The sequence below is a fragment of the Aulonocara sp. 'chitande type north' Nkhata Bay genome, linkage group LG2 (assembly GCF_057382095.1).
Source record: "Aulonocara sp. 'chitande type north' Nkhata Bay isolate Kocher_YH1m ecotype deep benthic linkage group LG2, A_spYH_male_GT1.1, whole genome shotgun sequence".
Lineage (NCBI taxonomy): Eukaryota > Metazoa > Chordata > Actinopteri > Cichliformes > Cichlidae > Aulonocara > Aulonocara sp. 'chitande type north' Nkhata Bay.
Genome location: NC_141345.1, coordinates 32,305,001 through 32,326,562, shown reverse-complemented (window position 1 = coordinate 32,326,562; position 21,562 = coordinate 32,305,001). Strand labels below are relative to the sequence as shown.

The following is a 21,562-nucleotide window of genomic DNA, read 5'->3' as shown; positions in this document are numbered from 1 at the left end:
TATTGAAGAATCTGTATCTTGCATGTTTTCACAGTGCATGTGTAATGCAATGGGAAATGTAAGCCTCATGCACTGTATTATCCAGTCTTCTCCTTGAAGCCAGCTAACACAGAGGAGATAGAAACCAGACAAAGCCTGAGGGCTATAAAACACTGAAGACACTTTCTCCCTCCGTGACTCCTCCTCCAGTTTTCATCATGCAGCCTGTTCATTGTCTCTTTAGGCTTCTGTGGAAAGTTTGCACCGCAGAAGTTGTCCATCTTAATAATTCAGTTTAATACCAAACTAAGTCATGGAAGCTTATTATTCTGAAAAGTCTGTGAAACTCTTGAGCAGTATCACTCATATGAGGAATATTCAAAATTCAGTGTATTATATAAAGTGCTGTACTCGGAAGAGGTGAACTGAAAATGTATGGTGTTGTCTGCTGTTTGAAGATAGTCTTCAGTGTTCGGATTGCTGGAAGTATTGAACTGACCACAATGCACTGGAAGATTTATTTGACACTTGCTTAAAGGAAAGATCAGAGTCGATCAATCAATCAGACTCCATCGAGGAGTGAAGGATTCTGATATTGTTTCGAAAGAGAATAGAAGTCTGTCCAGTCCAGAAGCAGTGAATCGTTACATCTCAGGACAATCAATAATTTGTGTTAAACTATACAGTGGGGCAAAAAAGTATTTAGTCAGCCACCGATTGTGCAAGTTCCCCCACTTAAAATGATGACAGAGGTCAGTAATTTGCACCAGAGGTACACTTCAACTGTGAGAGACAGAATGTGAAAAAAAAATCCATGAATTCACATGGTAGGATTTGTAAAGAATTTATTCGTAAATCAGGGTGGAAAATAAGTATTTGGTCACCTCAAACAAGGAAAATCTCTGGCTCTCACAGACCTGTAACGTCTTCTGTAAGAAGCTTTTCTGTCCCCCACTCGTTACCTGTATGAATGGCACCTGTTTGAACTCATCATCTGTATAAAAGACACCTGTCCACAGCCTCAAACAGTCAGACTCCAAACTCCGCCATGGCCAAGACCAAAGAGCTTTCGAAGGACACCAGGAAAAGTATTGTAGACCTGCACCAGACTGGGAAGAGTGAATCTACAATAGGCAAGCAGCTTGGTGTGAAAAAATCAACTGTGGGAGCAATCATCAGAAAATGGAAGACATACAAGACCACTGATAATCTCCCTCCATCTGGGGCTCCACGCAAGATCTCATCCCGTGGGGTCAAAATGATCATGAGAACGGTGAGCAAAGATCCCAGAACCACACGGGGGGACCTGGTGAATGACCTGCAGAGAGCTGGGACCAAAGTAACAAAGGTCACCATCAGTAACACACTACAACGGCAGGGAATCAAATCCCGCAGTGCCAGACGTGTTCCGCTGCTGAAGCCAGTGCATGTCCAGGCCCGTCTGAAGTTTGCCAGAGAGCGCATGGATGATACAGCAGAGGATTGGGAGAATGTCATGTGGTCAGATGAAACCAAAGTAGAACTTTTTGGTATAAACTCAACTCGTCGTGTTTGGAGGAAGAAGAATACTGAGTTGCATCCCAAGAACACCATACCTACTGTGAAGCATGGGGGTGGAAACATCATGCTATGGGGCTGTTTTTCTGCCAAGGGGACAGGACGACTGATCCGTGTTAAGGACAGAATGAATGGGGCCATGTATCGTGAGATTTTGAGCCAAAACCTCCTTCCATCAGTGAGAACTTTGAAGATGAAACGAGGCTGGGTCTTCCAACATGACAATGATCCAAAACACACCGCCCGGGCAACAAAGGATTGGCTCCGTAAGAAGCATTTGAAAGTCCTGGAGTGGCCTAGCCAGTCTCCAGACCTCAACCCCATAGAAAATCTGTGGCGGGAGTTGAAAGTCCGTGTTGCTCGGCGACAGCCCCAAAACATCACTGCTCTCGAGAAGATCTGCATGGAGGAATGGGCCAAAATACCAGCTACTGTGTGTGCAAACCTGGTAAAGACCTATAGTAAACGTTTGACCTCTGTTATTGCCAACAAAGGTTATGTTACAAAGTATTGAGTTGTATTTTTGTTATTGACCAAATACTTATTTTCCACCCTGATTTACGAATAAATTCTTTACAAATCCTACCATGTGGATTCATGGATTTTTTTTTCACATTCTGTCTCTCACAGTTGAAGTGTACCTCTGGTGCAAATTACCGACCCTTGTCATCATTTTAGGTGGGGGAACTTGCACAATCGGTGGCTGACTAAATACTTTTTTGCCCCACTGTATACTATATGTCCTATCTCGATTCCTAGCTGATGTTCAATCGCATATATTTAAGAGTGCATACACTACAGAACTGCTAAAATATTGAAAATAATTTGTGTAGGATTATTGTTCAAGTGCCGTTCAGCTACAGACAAAGCCTGAGGGCTATAAAACACTGAAGACACTTTCTCCCTCCGTGACTCCTCCTCCAGTTTTCATCATGCAGCCTGTTCATTGTCTCTTTAGGCTTCTGTGGAAAGTTTGCACCGCAGAAGTTGTCCATCTTAATAATTCAGTTTAATACCAAACTAAGTCATGGAAGCTTATTATTCTGAAAAGTCTGTGAAACTCTTGAGCAGTATCACTCATATGAGGAATATTCAAAATTCAGTGTATTATATAAAGTGCTGTACTCGGAAGAGGTGAACTGAAAATGTATGGTGTTGTCTGCTGTTTGAAGATAGTCTTCAGTGTTCGGATTGCTGGAAGTATTGAACTGACCACAATGCACTGGAAGATTTATTTGACACTTGCTTAAAGGAAAGATCAGAGTCGATCAATCAATCAGACTCCATCGAGGAGTGAAGGATTCTGATATTGTTTCGAAAGAGAATAGAAGTCTGTCCAGTCCAGAAGCAGTGAATCGTTACATCTCAGGACAATCAATAATTTGTGTTAAACTATATACTATATGTCCTATCTCGATTCCTAGCTGATGTTCAATCGCATATATTTAAGAGTGCATACACTACAGAACTGCTAAAATATTGAAAATCATTTGTGTAGGATTATTGTTCAAGTGCCATTCAGCTACAGCGAGACTGCATATAAACGAATGCATGCTCTGTTTGGATGCATTTTTAGTGCATGTTTAATGAACCTATTTCCTTTTTGTGTCAAAAGACAGAAAGTATAATTTTGGAAAAAAAATTTATGAACTAGATAAGACAAATAACACCAAACCATCAACCAATAAGAATTTTAAATATATAATATAAGTAAATGCTTTCTTCTTATCAAAGACAAAAGTAATCCGAGAAGGTTTGGAATAGTTCTGCTTTTACAGAGCTGGTCACAATTCCTGATAATCAATTAATCGTGTTGACCAGCAGCACCTGTCTGCTACTAATTCCTACGGAAGCTGTAAGGTTGTCCGTAGTTTTGCACAGAACTTTGTGATAAAAAGAAAATTTCTTTATCACATTTCAGCCCAGTAACAAGTAATGTAACCAGTGTCTTCTATCTGTACCTTATATTTATCTTTAAATAAGTACAAACATATATCTTTAGTAGCTTGGTCCCACAAAAATACACTCATATTGTTAATAAGTAAAGTTATGACTGTGTAGCCACTAGGGGTGCAACGATACACAAAATTCACGGTTCGGTTCGGTTCGATACTTTGGTGTCACGGTTCGATATTTTTTCGATACAAAAAATGTTCATGCATTTTTAATTTGTCATTTATTAAAATTATAAATATATATTTTAACTCAAAAGTACAGTTTTTAAATTTAACCCTAACCCTTGTGCGTGTTTTTTATTTTGACAGCGAATGCGCACCTGCGGACCACTTATGTGCAGTCCTGGTTATTTAGCTCGTCATATTGCAGCCACAGAAATTCTTTTGTCCATGAAACCATAAAGCTGCACTTTCTTTTTGCCTTATAGTCTGATTTGTCATAACTTCTCCGTTTTGTGGTAAGCTTTTCTTTGGCTGTCACTTCTTCACCCTGACCTGTCTTATTTGGCTCAGCAGAACTGAAATGCTTTTACACACTCACTCACATAAGCTCAGCGATTCTCTGCGCGATCAACCTCTCACATGTTTAAGCTTGCTGCGGGAGATTTCACTTGTCATGTTTGCATAGTAAGCTAACGATTAATAAGACGATGTCAGAGGAATTGGTGCACAAATTATCATCACTCACAGATCAGTGCTGTCGCTCTCTATACACAGTTCACACGATTGCAAAGTGAAAGCAAAAAAACAAGCGCAAATTCAAACGCGATTTCAATATGTCACATATTGACAGTGGCTCACCGATGCCAATGACATAATTACCCAGCTACATTTCTGAAAGAATGCAAAAGCATTGACATATATTTTTCCTACAATAGCCCGACGGGCAGGGAAGAGATAGATTTTGGTAGCCCGACTGAAAAATTCGCTAGCTCCGGGACGTCGGGCTAGCGATATTGCAAGCCCTGTATCTGATTGAGGAATCACTCATCTTTGGAAAAGAGAGTTTATTACAGAGAAATGGCTCTTTCCAAAATAAAAGCTATACTATCCGCTTCTTCTGGGCTATATTCTCAGCAGCATAAGGAGAATCATGTGCTAACAGCTGTCTAAATGACTCGGCTAAAGTTAGTAGCATGCTTGCTTTTTTTTGTCTGCTTCCACTTGTCTTTGCACTAGGATGATGTCGGCGTAAATGTGCAATCATATTCGTTGTGTTCCCACTAGTGCTTTCAGGTTAATCTCGTTGAAATGACCTTAACGCCACAACACGGCAAATCTCCGTTAACGAGCTACCGCCGATCGCTCCGTGCATGGGGCTAGACGGCCAACACGTTAACGAGCTAACTGTGCTAGCACACTAGTTCACACCAATGTAATTGAGCATTGCATGGCACATCCAACATACTGTTTTACTTTAGTCCATGACTCGCTTACCTTCAGGGTCATACGTCACATGAAAACCAAAATAATTCCAAACGCCAGAACTGAATGAGGGTGGGGGAGGTGCCCTACGCTCTTCCTTCTGACTATGCTGTCTGTGTTGAGCGCTCAGTGGATCTGCGCTCGACAGTGCAGCCTAGGCGGAGTAGTCGAACACAGATTCACTGAGCGCTCAACACAGACAGCATCGTCAGAAGGAAAATTGATAAAAGAAATTACAAATGTTGTATTGTTCGATACATATGCGTACCGAACCGAAAGCACTGTATCGAACGGTTCAATATCGATACGAATATCGTTGCACCCCTAGTAGCCACATCAGACACCACCTCCATTGTCAAGTTTGCTGACGACACTGCTGTTGTGGGCCTGATCTCCGACAACATCGAGACGGCCTACCTGGAGGAGATTAGGAACCTGGAGACCTGGTGCCAGGAGAATAACCTCCTCCTAAACATCAGCAAGACTAAGGAGCTGATCGTGGACTTCACTACAAAGCAGGCGAGGAATTACAAACCCCTCATCATCAGTGGCACGCCAGTGGAGAGAGTGGACAGTTTCCGATACCTGGGTGTCCACATCACTCAGGACCTGTCATGGTCCTGTCACATCAACACCCTGGTTAAGAAAGCCCGTCAGCGTCTCTTCTTCCTCAGAAGACTTAGAGACTTCCATCTGCCACTGAAGGTGCTCAAGAACTTCTACTCCTGCACCATCGAGAGCGTCCTGATGGCAAACATCTGCACCTGGTTTGGGAACAGCACCAAGCAGGACAGACGAGATCTGCAAAGGGTGGTGCGCTCAGCCGAACGCATCATTCAATCAGAGCTCCCTGACCTGCTGTCCATCTACACCAAGTCCAAAGCTAGGAAGATTATGATGGATCTCTCCCATCCCAACAATGGACTCTTCTCACTGTTGAGGTCTGGGAAGCGCTTCCGCTCCCTTAAGGCCAAAACAGAGAGAATGAGGAGGAGCTTCTTCCCCCAGGCTATTCGGGGCCTGAACCAGGTGTAGGACTGGACTCTCCCAAACACGTCACTATAAGACTGGACTCTCACACACGTCACCACACATTTCCTATAATCCATAATTCCTATAATTTATAATCCTTATCTTTATAATTTCTTCTGCTATTTGCACATTCTTTACTGTAAATTCTTAAGTTAATTTGTAAATTTTTGTAGTAAACTGTAAATTGTAAATATTGTAAAACTTTTCTTCTGTCATTTAATGGTCGGGCATTGTACAGCTACAAGCATTTCACCCCCATGCCATACTGTGTATGGTTGTGTGTGTGTGACAAATAAAATTTGAATTTGAATTTGAATTTGAAGTTATCTCACAGTCTGATCACACCTTCTTTGCTGGTGTATGAGTATTTATAGCATTCAGAGCGGTGATATCAGATAGTATCAAATTAAAACAAAGCAACAAAGCAAAGGTTTTGGGTGATTGCTTGGGTTTACGCATGTGATATCCAAGAGGTTTGCATTCTTTTGTGAAATTATAAAATGGTTTTGAAGGAATCCATGCTCATAGTCATCAAATTAAAAGAACAGTTGTCAGTTTTCCCACTTTCTCTCTGAAAATGAGTTAAGAAAATTGATACCGCTGTACATGTGTTCAGCCAGGAGTTGATTAGATTACCTTATTGTGAGGTTTGAAGAAAAGCAAATCATCCAAGCTGGCTCTGTTCAAAGTTCGAACATAGTGCCTGGTGGATTGACCCGAATGCCGAGTGGTTGGGGTTCATACAGCAACCCTCCATATGCTCTGAGCACTGGATCCAGTTTGACTGTCAGTCTGGCACCATGTGCTGCATGTTCTTTTCCTGCACTCTCTCCTACATTTTTTGTCTCCATCCCCAGTTTTCCTGCCAAAGTAAAAGCAAAGATGTCCCCAAAACCAATGCTTAATGCCCATCTAAAGTTTATTAATTGATAGACTGTATCTGATTTGTTTAATCTGTATGCAAACACAAGTGTGTAGATAAAACGTTAACCTAATTTGTGGTTTAAGAGCTTTTGAACTTTGCACACAGCCAGGATTCTTGCTTCCTGCTGGTTCAAGTATTTATGCTAAGTTAAGCTAATTGTCTCACCGCTCCAGCTCAGTAACTGACAGATTTAAGAGTAGCATCAATCTTCTCATCTACCTCATGGCAAGAAACAAACAAGCTAATTATCCCTTTTTAGAAAAGGGAGTGGTTCTGGTAGTATCTATACAGAAGCTGTTGTATAATGCATATACATTGAAACTAGCAGCAGAAAAGTCATATAATGTATAGCCTGTACATTATATGCTGCATACAGTATAAGAGTAGGAGTCTATAAATTATGCAGTTGCAAGTATAGACAGAGTGATGGTAGCAATAGCATTATAGTCTACAGTAATAGCCGTATATTTTTCCCTATCTCCACCACTCGGCATTTCATATTTGGGCTCTTACTGTATTTTTCAGCTCTGTCCTCTCTTTTGTTTCCTCGCAGCAATCGGCCGGACGTTGATCCCCCGTTATTTCAGCACAGTCTTTGAGGGAGGGGTCACTGAGCTCCACTACATCCTTAAACACTCCAAGGAGTCGTTCCACAACTCCTGCATTACCCTGGACTGTGATCAGTGCACCATGGTCACCCAGCACGGGAAACCAATGTTTACAAAGGTAACACCTGACCCCTGAGCTTCTCCCAACATGAATAATTGATCACAGGCTATGATAATGGCCCAGGCGAGCCACTTAACTGGTTAAAGATCAAATTCATTTACACCCTTTGAGTCTTTTTTTCCCCCTTTATCCACTTTCATGTTGTACATGGGTTTTGAAGTCCCATCTGGGGGCTTTACTGTTTATGCTGTGGAATTAATTATATGATGAATTTATGGGTTATCCACTTAGTTTGCATAGATTTCAAGTGTTCATCTCTGATATCTGTGGGAAAAATATTAAAGATTGTGTGACATTTTAGTTACAGTAACTTGAAATTGAAGTAACTTAATATGCTTGTCCTTATTTTCTGTCATATGGCAACTGGCAGAATGGTTGATGCCCAAATTCAACATGATAAAAGTGTCAAGTCATGAAGTAATTATATTTGCAGGTACCATCAATTCTGTGAGGTAGAAACTGCTCTAAACACTCCAATACTCTAAAGATATCAACAGTTTTTTTTTCTACTCTTGTTTTCATACATTGACTAGAAAAGTAGATATCCTAATGTGGTCATCTCAGGCAGACATATCTGCTGTTCATATGTTTTGCTTATGAGGTGCAACTGAGGAAATTTGGTCTAAAAGAAAGGTGCCCTTAAAAGGAGACGAATTAAAACAGCTTTTTTTAGATGGTGGGTGAGCAGAGCCGCACCAAGGGCCAGTCTGAGTGAGTCAGCAAATTATTTTCACTATCAGTCAGTCGATTCGTAGCTTTTTTTCTTTTTCTTTAATTTTTTAGAGGAATCCTGCAGTTGTGTCCTGTTTTAGTGGATATGTGCTTAGATGTGAATATTAAATCTTACACATTCATTACTCAAAAGTGCAGCTTTAATAATATGACATATTTTATACCTGTCTAAACATGCACCTTACATGAATTTTCTTAGGCCAGATATCTCCAAGCTACTGTAAATATCAAATATGCTCATATTTACTCTTTTCACTTCTAGACCTCAAAATCTACTGGTATTGCTCATATTAATGCTGGATTCCTAATCCTCCAGATGCTCCGAAGATATTGCTAGGGGGACATGAATAAGACTTTTGAAGAGTAAAGTTTAGTTCGCAGTAACAGGAAACACAAATTGCACAGGTGAAATAATCCCAAACTGACACCAAGGTCTTCTGAAATCACTAAAGATGAGCTCATCTGCTTTTGTCTTGTGGGAGAGAAATCCCTTGTGAGCTGGAGTGAATATCTGCTTCACCACAGTCTGATCTAGATGGCTCGCTGACTCTTAGTGTTCTTCTGCTGACTGTCTAAATGAATCTGAGGCCAGATAGCTTGTCAGCGCAGAGCAGCCGAGCTAAAGGGATTCCATGTTCCCTGTACCATGAACCCTGAGCTGAAGCACCAGACCGGATTGTTCTGACATTAAACAGCTATACGCCCTCTTGTTTTCAGGACTTGACAGCATACACTCACTCGTGGGTGTGTGTGTCAGTGTGTGTATTGTGCAGAGCGCAAAATTAAGCTTTGTGATCTGCCAGAGGCTGTTAGGCTAAAGGGTGAATTAAGCAAATTATTTTCTAAAAAGAAATAAACATAATCTGCCAATGGGCATAGATTTCTTTTAGCTTTAAGAACAAGTAGACTTCACAATTTCACAGACTTTATTGGCTTTGGGTAATCTTTTTCCTAATAATAAGGCATTGATTTATCTTTTGATGTTTTGCATTTAGCTGTTAAGTTGAATTGAGAAAACCCTTCAAATAGTTTGACATGGATTTTCTTTAATGCTAAGTGACATACAATAGTATTATGTCATTTCAATTTCAAGTAGTTTCAACTTTTGCATAAATGTATAACCTATAGAAACTGCTTTGATAGTATCCTGTCAGTTTGATTGAGCAAGATAATTTGCCAGGGCTCTCTGAAAGTTGACTGAGAGTCAGGAATAAACTAATATGATCACATTTATGATTCTACATTATGATATTGTTTACACAAAAACATTTAATAATATTGAATGCTCTGTTAGAAACATTTTTTTTAAGTTGATTGAACTGCTTTTAGTTTTACTAACATCCACTTCCACCTTCCCTTTCTCACTTGTAAAGAGAAATTACTGAACATTAGCAAATATACAGATTTTCATATCACTGAACTACTGGGGTTCTTCACTAACAAACAGGTGGTTAGCTAGCAGCCCCAAATCACATGGGATTGGATAAATAATGTATTTTTCCAATAAGCCATCAGACATATCTTGGTCTATATTCAGATTGCTGACAGTTGTGGCCTAAAAGCTGGTTTTTTGGCTCATTTTGACTCAGATCTGTTTTTCCTGACAGTGCAAATAACACAATGACAGTGATGTTTTGATTTGGCCCACTTTCATATGCAATCCTTAAGCCAGGTGTACACTACAATTTTGGGCTGGCTCAGTCAAAAGCTGATGGATGTGAAAGAATCATAATTTTATCTTTGGTAGTGTCTCCAAAGCAATGCTCCTGCATCATGGAGAGAAAGAAGTTCAAAGTTGGCTGTTTTAACAGTCTTGTGACTAAAAAAATCCTAAACTCTGACAGTGCCAGAAATGAACACCTCATAGCGTGACTGCCGCCAAGTCCTGCGTCTACTAACCAACCAGGAAGAATCTAGTACGATATGGATATGATGCACTGGCCAACTTCCCAAGGCACTTGGGAAGAAAAAAAGAAAAGAAAAAAAACAAAACAGAACAAACCCATGTTAAATAAATGGCAGTACAATGGAGAAAATAAAATGTTTGGACTCGAACAAAGAAGAAACTCTAGTTGAGTTGTGGCAGCAGCAGCCTTGTTTGTATGATGTGTTCTCCAGCTGTTATCGTGACTGCAACAATAAGGATGTAGCCTGGAAACAAATAGCCGAGAAATAACAGATGCGCGTGTTGGCTATCATTCAGTACTTATTATCATCATAGAGTCTGCATACATCAAACTTGACGTCCTGCACGAGTAGATCCATGTTGCACTGTGCGGTTTGCAGTGAACTGACAAGATTGCTGCAACCCCACAGTCTGTACGCACCCAAATCAGATACAATCTTTCTTTTTTCTTTTTTTGCAGTGCGACCTCACGGTGAACTGACAAATCAGAATTCACTTGACTTTCACATCACTCCACCATCCTGCAGAAAGACTCTTGTGGGGTGTCGCTGGCAGATGTAGTTTGATGTAACCAAGGCATGCCTTATTTTTTGATTACACTTGTTTCACTGAGGCCATCGCAGTCCCACCAGTACTGGCTCTATCTGTGCTTCAACATATACCTCAAGTAAAGTAAACCAGCAGCCACTGCGCCATAAAAAGCAATAATTTAAAAAACCGTGGATAGTCTCATTGCTGACAGCTAGGGGTGGGCGATAGAAACAATATACGATAGAAACTATATAAATTTGGTCAACAATAGAGATTTTGACTATACCGCTTCATGATGTCATCAAGCTGCGCCTGTTTTGGTCGAAAGCATCGCAGTGGCTACAACAATTATCATCTGCAAATTATGCAGACAGTCATAGCAAAGAGATGAAGCACTTTTGAAATATGGGGAAAGCCAAAAACTGCTCTTCCTCCACTTCCGTAACATTGATACATTAATGCTGAATTCTCTCGCAGCTGCTCTATGTTGCAGTATTTTAATAACTAACCTTGTGTTGTGGATGAATGATCTCAGTTGTTCTCCTGACTGACGTTTGCCCCGTGTATAGCATCCTGCTATGCGATTGCATTTGTCCCTGACCACCAGAATCCCTCACGTTAACTTTTATCAAGTGGAAAAAAGTTGGCGTTCATCCTCCAGCTTCACTGTGCTAATGTTATGCTAACATACCTGTGTTGCTAGCAATCACGTAGCACAACATTATATACCAGGTAGTCCAACTTCAGTAACCCTGCAAACGCCACTGCTGTTTAGTTTCCTGTCTTCATTTATGTTGGAAGTGGTAGCAGAGCTGTACGTTTGAATTAGTTTCAAAAATCTCTCAGTCAGAACATAGTATGTCATGTTTAGGTGGAAACTAGCGAGCTAACTTCTTGTTAACTTCTAACTCCGTTAAATTTAATAACTTCTGTTTTCATGGATGCCTGGATGTTAAACGTAATTGTTACACCTGGTAAAGCAGCAACACTGATGATTTTATTAAAAATTAAAGAATTTAGACCGTTCTTAACTCTGTGTTCGTTTGACTTTGGGACCTTTTTGGACCCAGATTACTCCGCAAAGCTCCTCACTATGGCAGCCGTAATGCTCTGACAATCCATCAAGCAGTGCGGCTTACCAAAGTTGTACTAAAACATTTTTTAACAGATTTCTGCACGCCAAAATGTTTTTGAGATTTTGAGAAAATTAAAGGATTTTAAGTGTGCTTTATAGTGTGGAAAATACGTTATACAGAAGAAAAGAATATATCGCAATATATATCGTTACCGCACATGCTTCAAATTATATCGCGATATGAATTTTAGGCCATATTTTAGCCCTACTGACAGCTGCTCACATCTACAGCACATCACTTTATAAATAAAACTTTAATGATAGGATCAAGTTATTAAGCATACTAGTGTTTTGCAGGAAGAAAGGGGGCAAAAAAACACATGTCCTATCTATAAAAAAAGTTATGTTTGCATAGGTAGAGTGTATAAACATTGCATGAAGAAACCTGGTTTAATTGCTTGTGTGCTATGTTGGAGTACATTAACATGCAAGACTGCCTGCATTTAAGTTTGTAGCGAGGGGGCACATGAGCCCAGTGTTTCAGTCAATTTTGTATTCATGTAGGGGTTAGTGGCTGAGTGGAGGTTGGGTGTAGGTTGAGGGGGTCTCTTTGTGTTATTATATTAGTAAATGAGTAAACAATCCCAGTAACACATACAGGAAATATCTTTTAATGTTTTTCTGCAGTTCTGTAAACAAGTCTTTTCAAAAAGAATAACACCAACAACACCCCCCCACCCCACCCAAAAACAAAATATATTACAAGTGTCCAATATTAACCATACAGAACGGGAACAGAACTGCCCCGGCCCGGTCAACAAAAAGCTAAATTTGATGCTTGCAGCGCTGCTCTCTTTTCATCTTCACCTAAATTGGATGAGAAGAATTAATTCATTAGAAAAAAAATTCCAATAACTGAGCGTGTTCTCCCTGAGCTCCCAGCAGCAGCAGCAGCGAGCCTGCAGCTCTGGAGGCCCGAATCTCAATCAGCTCTGCCTCGCCTCGCTTTCCTCTACCACAACCACCCTCCTCCCCACCATCCCTCTCCACCCTCCTCCTCCCCCCCGTCTCTCATCCTCCTCCCTGGCTTGCTGGCTCGCTCATTCTCCTTTTACTCTCTACTCCACATCTCTCTCTCTCTCTCACTCACCCACCACCCCCCTACCCCTGCACCCCCCCCCCTCACACACACACACACCCCTCATCCCTAGAGAAATCATCCCCAGCTCCCAACTCGCTCTCTTGCTCTCCCTCTCGCTCTCTCTGCCTATATCTGTCTCTTTCCTTTCCTGCTGCTACCTCTCTCTGTCTTTCAAAATTTCTCATTTTGAGCACAATGAAAGAATAATTTTGCTTTGCTTTATTAAAAATTTCTTCTTGTTTTCATAGTTTCGGTCATCTTCCCAAACAGAAATAAAAACACTGTAGTTACAAATATAATTGATGAGTAGTCACTAAAATGAAAGAGTAAGATGATCAGAATGAATGCTTTCAGGGGCATTTCGTTCTTTTCATTGTAGACTAAATAGTAGATAGATAACAGAAAATTGGATAAACAAACAACAAAAACAAACCAAATATCCTTTGCTGAACAAAAACTAGTGATGTAGTGGTCCATGGTTAGCCTCCTGGGGTTTCTGTTGTGCCCCAGTGAATCCGACAGTTACTGTATTAAATAAACTTCCAGGTCTGTTTAATGCCTATTGTTATTAAAAACCTAAATATTAAAATTATGAACTGAGGTTGCACACAGGCTTCTCGGGTTGAATTGCATTTTCCTTCATTCTTAAGGTACATGCAGCATTTCCAGGATTGTATGTGTTCTAAATTTGGCTTTACCCGCAGGTAAGATGGTTAAAGTGCACGGCTCCTAAATGGGAATTTGTTCTCATAGATGGTTTGTATTTTGTTTCAGACACTGTTGATTGTTCGCTCCAGTACTTCTGTGACTGTTTTGCATCAACATGACCCATAGAGTATTAGTGTGGCTGTCAAACCACTGATATCAACTGAGACATAACCCATTGTGTATAACTTACAAGTGGATTTATATGGAAACCTAAATGTAGTATTTTGCTTAACATATTGTTTTGAAATATTAGATAAATTACTTACTATTGCAGCAATAAATGACCAATTACACTCACTACGTATTGTTTAATGATTACATTTGATCATAATGTGGACAATCTGTGATGAAAAAAGAGCAGGCAGCAGTATTTGAACAAGCTTAGTACAGTTTAATGAATTCATGTGTTCTTTTTTTTTTCTTTACCTTTGTGTTGTTGCTAATCTCGTGTGGTGCTACAGACTAACGAACGGGTTGGGCTAGCAGGACACTAGAGTGGGTGGCTTTCTCCAGGGGCTGGTGGACACTCTGTGGCGGGCCCACAAAGCAGCGAGGTGTTGACAAGGTGACACAGGGTGCCAATTTGACCAAGAACTCCCAACCTCCGAGCCACCCCAGGTATCCCAGCACCTCTATTCACTCTCTGCAGGCCTCGCTTTCCCTGACCAGTCTGTGTTAGCTCCGGGGGCACGGCCCTTGTTACCGGTGCCCAGCTGGGGGTTTGTGCATGCTGGGAGGTGAGCGAACAGCAAAAGGCGAAAAGGCGAGTTCGTGACACAGTGATCTCAGCTGAAGTAAATTTAATTCCCTGAGTGGATTTTTTTTTTCCTTGGTGAGAAATTGACTAGCTGATGTGTTATTCCTGATATATGCTTTGCTTTGAATGTGGCCAGCAGTGTCTACCGCACATTTCTTATAATTGTATGTATTAATTGTGCATATCTATCAATATCCATTTATCGATGCCTTTATTTATTTATTTAATAATGGTTGTTGTTAAACAACAGAATGAATAGTTAATGGTTACTGATGGTTACTATGGTTCTGAAAATATGTCCCAAAAAATCTGAAATTTTGTAAATCATAAATAAAAACAAACAACTGCATGTAAAAAATAAATATTTTTAATGCGACTCCAGCAACCTACCTAAAATAGTTGGGACAGGAGTTTGTGTACCCCTGTGTCACCGCTTCTTTTAACAATACTGGATTATGTAAGGGTTTGGGAACTGATGAGGGTTTGTATTGTTCATTCTTACTTGATATAGATTTTCAGCTCAACATGCGTTCTGCTTCATAATGCATCAAATGTTTTCAGTGTGTTACAGGTCTGGACTATTTAAGCACCGGCACTATCTAATGTCACATTCCTTTTATCTCAGGAATCAGATGTTGATCGTTATCCAGTGCAACACGATATCACGCCAAAGGGTGTCATAGACACGCTTGCTTTGCCTCTCCAATGCGTGAAATTGACAAGCATGCAGAATTTGCAGTACCAGCAGGGGGCGATGATATATTTATGTTTAAGTTGCTGGTGACCGTGGAAGGTACATTTCAGGGTGCTTCTATGCCAAATGATTAAGCTAGGTGGCTAATATGTACTTACATATAAATGTGTTGGTAATGCCTCTTTAGACGCTTTTCTGTGATTATTTTAATGTTGGCTTGAATTTGTCTCTACCCGCAGACAAGATGGTTTGCAAAGTCAGGGTTCCTGCGACTCTCCGAGTGGTATATCTGACTTATGGGAGCATCCCAGTTGAAAATTGTGATTGAGCACTCAGGATTTAGGACCTCTCACTTCAAATTGATTATTGCACTATTGTGGCTTTATGCTGCTGAAATGTATGTAGAATGTAGTTTTGATATAGTAGACAAGAACATAGCTGAACACAGCACATATTATTCCAAATCTTATATACGTACTGTGTATCACAGAGCATTATTGGTGCCTTCACAAATGTTCCTATTACCAGTGACATGTACGCTCATGCAGCCCCATAATATCATTAATGTTGGCTTTGAGTTGTGTGCTAATAATGTACTGGATGGATGAGTATAGTAAAAGTAAGATTGTCTGTTTACACAATGGTCTAGTTTCTTATCTATACCTATGGGCATCTGTTCAAGTGGAAGGAACAGCTTCATCCAAAGGGTCGCTGGGGTCTCCCTTAAAGATAGGGTGAGGATCCCAGCCAGTCACAAAATACTACTCTTACACATCAAAGGGAACCAATTGAGATGGTTCAGGTATCTGATTAGGATGCCTCCTAGGCACATCTAGTCAAGGTGTTTTGGGTATGTTGTACCAGAAAGACCCTGGAGCTGACCCAAGAGACCTCCTGGCTTGGGAATCCCTCAGTGTTCCCCCTTGGAAGAGCTAGAGAAAGTGACTTGGGAGAGGGAGGTCAGGTTTGCAAGTCATGAATATGCAACAGTTATTTACAGTTTATGTGTTCTGCTGCTATCGTAGACTTTAAAGTCAGGTTTGGTACGGATGCTACAACTTTGTGAGTGCTAACTCTGAATTCAACGGGAAAAAAATTCTAAATTGGAACTTTTTTAATGCAACTTAATGCTTCAATTGGATGCACTATTATGGATCAATGCTGCTGAAATATGCATATGTGACACTGTATACACTATAACACTAAAGGTGTTCAAGAGTCCTATACTCAAGTCATTAAGGTTCAGCGTTATCTTCAGTTTCTTCAGTTCAAGTGTGTGGTGTGTGTGTGTAGACAGTTATGTTGTTGTTAGTACTACTTGGGTAGTGTGTTGTATTAAGATCTCATAAGCTTATTTGTCCAGAGGCAACGCAGCTGTCACTATCAAATAAGTTGGGTGCATCATGGCTGGGGATGTTGAATCCTGGCTTGCTACAATTGGATGAACTCGTCACTTAGAAACAGACTCCATTTAAAAAAGGAAACCTGAACAAGGCAGTGAAAATATCCTGTATTGTATTTGTATTGTACAGCAACTTCATCACCATTAGTGACCATGTTTCTCTTGCTCTTCATATGCAACAACGTAATTCAGTCTATAATGAATTCAGTGAACTGGACTAAGAATCATATCCATAGGCAAATAATATACACTTTTGTGAACAATAGCCACAATAATCCAGTTCTCACTGAAATGTTAGAATGCATCTCATTGCAAAAAGAGGGAAAATACAAATGTGTTTTGCGATGATACTTACCCAAAGACCACTTATACTAGGACAGAAAATAAAACTCAAAAACTAGTTTCTACAGTTTAAGATAAACATCTCCGATTGGTTTGTGATAGAGTGTAATTTTGTGAACCACACAAAATTACTGCTAATGCTTGCTGTGCTAACCCAGTTAATTAATTCACTGGAGATTCATAATCCAAAAAAGAAGTACATCAGCATCAAAACAAAAAGCATCCTTCTATCCCAACAAGCAAAGGAGTAAAACTCAACTTTATGTCGTCAACCATGAGCTCAAACGATAGACTCAAGTTCATAAACACTAGCTTGTTGTAGTGCCACCTACTGACCTTTTTGTGTAACGGCAGAATTAATCTGCTGTATAAAATATATATAAGTCGATTTTATGCAGGTTATATGTAGAATGTGGTTTGCGATGGTCTTCCTATAATAAGCAAGGACTTTCCTGGAAAAAAGTGTTTTCTTTGGGACAGCATGTATTTATAAATGTATATATTGTATACCACTGAGGCTTAATGGTGCCTTCACAGGTGTTTATATTACCAGTGGTATGTACAGTAATGCACACTAATGCATGTTGCTCATTAGCTTGATGGATAATCTTTTCTTCAATTCTCTTCAATTTCCTCTATCTTTACCCTTTCAGCGTTGGTTTAGAGCCTTTTTTTTGCACTAGTTGGTATTTTTTGCACCTGCCATCTTTAACTGGGATTTTACATTTACAGTATTTAACATCTCAAGTTTTAATTTCATGATGATTACTATAATAAATTTGCAAAGGTTTTTTTTCCATTACATTTTATTCACCTCTGTACTTTTTTCACCAGGGTCCATGAGATTATATACATTTCAACCTCTATTCAAAGCCAGAAGAGGCAGTCAGGGAACATGGGGATAGAATAGGAGGGGATATCACAACTAGCCAGCAGTCAAACTGACAGTACTGCAGTTACCTCTTAATAGCAAAGCCACTGAGAGATCCCAATGAAATGCTGTTCTTAAGTTTAAACTATAATCTGCAGCACACATGTCATAATTATCATAAATAAAATGTGTTTGTTGATTTAAAAGTTAATTTCAGCTATTAAATTAGGCCCACAGTTGGAAGGTGATTATAATTTTCATGGAGAATATTAAAATATCCTGGGGCAACATTAGAGTATATATATGTTTTACTTTAAGGCTGTAATTGCTGATCATTTTCGTTTTTGATTAATTGATCAATCACGCGGTCTTTAAAATGTCAACAAAATGACTAAATGTTGTAGTAGCTGTAGTAGAAAATTAATAATCCCAGTAGATATTTATATAGGAGGCAGTTTCTGAGTGACTGATTTATTTCTTATGCAGACTTAACATATAATATAACACACTTTATTCACGTGTACGTTATTACTAACAGCATTTCTACAGACTTCTCAGTAGTTACTAATCATGTTGAGTTAGAGAACTATAACCAATGTCAGCAGTTTGTTGCTAAAATATATTTTACTTTAGCCAGCTCTGATCTTGTTCATATTCACCAGAAGTAGTTATCAGGTCTTATATTAATCGATTTAATGACCTTCAGCTCCTCTGTTATTAATGATTGCCAGGTTAGGGTACAGTATTGAATATTGTCTCGGCAGCAGGACGTTGTTATTCTTTCTTGCTCTTTTGAGCTGGAGATCCCCTGATCTCAGCCCCGTTGTGTGGAAGATTTATGACTCTGCTCTTAAATCAATGGGGACTCTCTGCGAGGGGCCGTACCATTTAATGGACCACTTTTTAATTTAAGGGGATTTTCCTTCTTTTAGTTTTCATAAGGGAACACTTTTTGGCTAAAAATAAATGGTTACAACCATGCTGAGAAATATTAGATTTTAACCGATTGACTTTCACTATGGTGAAATAAATAGCTTTGTATGATTGAATCTATTCTGGAATCTGTGGGAAAAAAGAAAGCCTTCCTTGGTTGCATTTGTGGTTAATATAGCGTCTCTGCACCAGTGCCACTAAGATAAATTCCTGCGCATTTATTGCGCTTGGCAATTAACGGGATTCCTATTCTGGTTCTGATTTAGGCAGCTTACCAATTTATTTATCAGTTTCAGGGAGGCAGAAAGCTTGCAGAGAGAAATAGGAGCAATAGTAGATGCAGTGCTAAGGACACTCACTGTTGGCACTATGGAAAAAAGAATCAATAGTGCATTGTTATTTCACTGTAGGCTACAGCACCTGGAACGCATCAGAAGATACCAGCTCACTAGTAAACACAATTCAAGTTATTTAACTGCTGGTGGGTAAATTACACAAATCTACTAAAAGCAGACTCCCAGGAATGATGTAAAAGAGATACCCGTTTCCCTCAAATTGGCCTATTATATATAATATTTGGGCTTTTAATAGGTTTCATAAGCCCAGGGGGTAAAAACCTATATGCTACAGAGTGACAATGATGCATTTTATTTCACAGGAGGAAAAGAAAGAAAAGACCAAAGGTAACATTTATGAGGGTTTTTTTTTTTGTTTTTGTTTTTTGTTCTTTTTTTAACATTTAGCAGCAGTTTAAAGAGGCAGTTTACAACTGTCATACTCATAATGCCAAATGGTCTGGGTACCTAGAGGTCAGTGATTAATTACTTTGGACTTATGTGGTAGGAAGTGTATTTTCGATATACTTTTTTTTTTAACACTTATTCAATGTCTGTAGTTTTAAAGTAAAATAAAATGTGATACAGTATATGTCAAAAGTTAAATGAGTTAGGAAAGTTGGTCACATAACTGCATTTTTAGGTAATCAAGAACGTTTTTTTTAAATCTGTCTATTTTAAATCTTTATGGAAGACATCAGTTTATCCTAAAATGTAAATATAATCCCTAAATTTGCAAATACATAGTTTTACTTCTATTTGAAGCTATTTTTATTTCAGTCTGTTACGTGCTGTGATGTGTCCCTGCTTTCCCTTTCAACTCTAAGGTCAGCCACTGGACAAACTGCTGTTGGAATTAAACTTAAATAAATAAAGAGAGTTGTCACTGTCCATTAAACACCACAGATTATTTCCAAACATTTCTGTAGTCAAATCTAATCTTATCTAGCCCAGACAAGCCTATTATCAAACGATGCAGATCCCTTAAACGCGTTTACACATAAAACCACTGTATCAGTATTTTTGTGACAGTTGTGTCAATCACTGAAAGAAAATCACAAGTTTTTCATTTACTATATAAGGTTTAAGACCAATTTGGAGCATAGACACAGACCAAGAGTTTGGTCTTGTTTGAGTAAATTAAAACCAAATTTTAAAATGAAATAAATAAATAATTTCTTTTTTATGCAGAAGAAGACACATCAAGAAATCCAGTATTGCAGCTCAGCAACCAGTAAGCGTAAATAGAAGAATATTTACAATCCAGTAAATACTTCATCTTAGTTATTCCTTGAGTACACACTAATCATGGCAGGTCTGACTTCATGCACTGTGCCCCTTAACAAGTGGATTGAAGTGCAAACTATCCACAAACCAAAGTCTGCATGAAGATCTAAAAGCTTGTTTCTGTCAGTTGTTTATGCTCTTATGAAATTGGAGAAAAAGAGTATAAAGTTAGAGAAAAATGTTTTTTTTTTAAAGTCAGGGGTCAAGCCAAATATGAAAACAAAACTGTAGTTCAACATGCATATTAATGTACAGTTTCAGAAATGAAAGCATACCAGAAGTTTATAATCCGGGACAAAAGTGTGGAGTGTTTTTTTTCCATATTCAGAAATTGTGTATGCTGTAACTTTATTGCAGTTTATTGTTTGATAACAGAATTTTGGTTATTTTGTAAGTGATTTAAGTGTTAGCCACATGTTTAGTGAGAGCTGTTAATTATAGATTTAATTTTCTGCTAAAAGAGAGCATTTAACAGGTATTTTCATTAGAAAACTGTGTTTCCCAGAATCCTTTGTGGTAGACAAAAGTTACTCTGGGTTTAGCTAGCAAAAGAAAGTTTTCGGGAAGCCATTATATGTTGCTCTGATGTCGAGCAGTTTATTTGTTGTACATTCCCCTTTTTGAAGCCTTATATAAAGACTATCGTTTCTACAATTGATGTCCGATCCATTTTTTTGGCTAAGCGGATTCGCCACAATAGTGTATGTTGTACATATTTTTCATTTATTCCCATCACACATGCATTATGGGTCTTTCAATCTAAAATGAAACTTTTTCTAAACTGGAATATTGTAATCCCCTTTGGTTGGGTTGGTTGCACATTATGCATTAGCCACATGTTTAGTTAAGACAGCAGAGAAGCAGCTCTGCATTCAGGGAGTTTTCTTATTGTTTTTTGTGCAATTGAGCTTCTATTTATGCTTCTTTAACTGAGTGTGTTGGCACGTGACCAGCAGAGGTGGGTGCATGGGTGGGAACTGGAAGGGGAGGTTGTGGTGGTGGTAGTGAAGGGCTGGGGGTGCAGTATGGCCGCTAGCCTCTTTCTTGTTGATCCTCAGGAGACCATCTGCGCTGGGGGCATTGATTAGAGTGTGTCTGGTGGGATTACATCTTTGCTGTTGCCATGCCAACTAATCAGCTGATTTCCCCCCCCCCCCCCTCGCTCTGTCTGTCTCTCCATTTCTCTCTCTCTCTCCTCTCTTTGCCTGGTTGTCACAGCAACAAAATACGGGAGAAGCGCAAGGGC

At 39.4% G+C, this 21,562-nt stretch overlaps 1 protein-coding gene across 4 annotated transcripts in view; it reads left to right on the top strand.

The window, feature by feature from the left end:
- ldb2a (LIM domain binding 2a) overlaps nt 1-21,562 on the top strand; it is a 115,344-nt gene that overhangs the window by 64,701 nt on the left and 29,081 nt on the right. For all 4 annotated transcript variants that reach the window (XM_086259589.1, XM_086259579.1, XM_086259569.1 and 1 more), the window contains exon 3: nt 7,427-7,599. In XM_086259589.1, the coding sequence (XP_086115715.1) occupies nt 7,427-7,599 (173 nt within the window). The remainder of the gene's footprint in view (nt 1-7,426; nt 7,600-21,562) is intronic.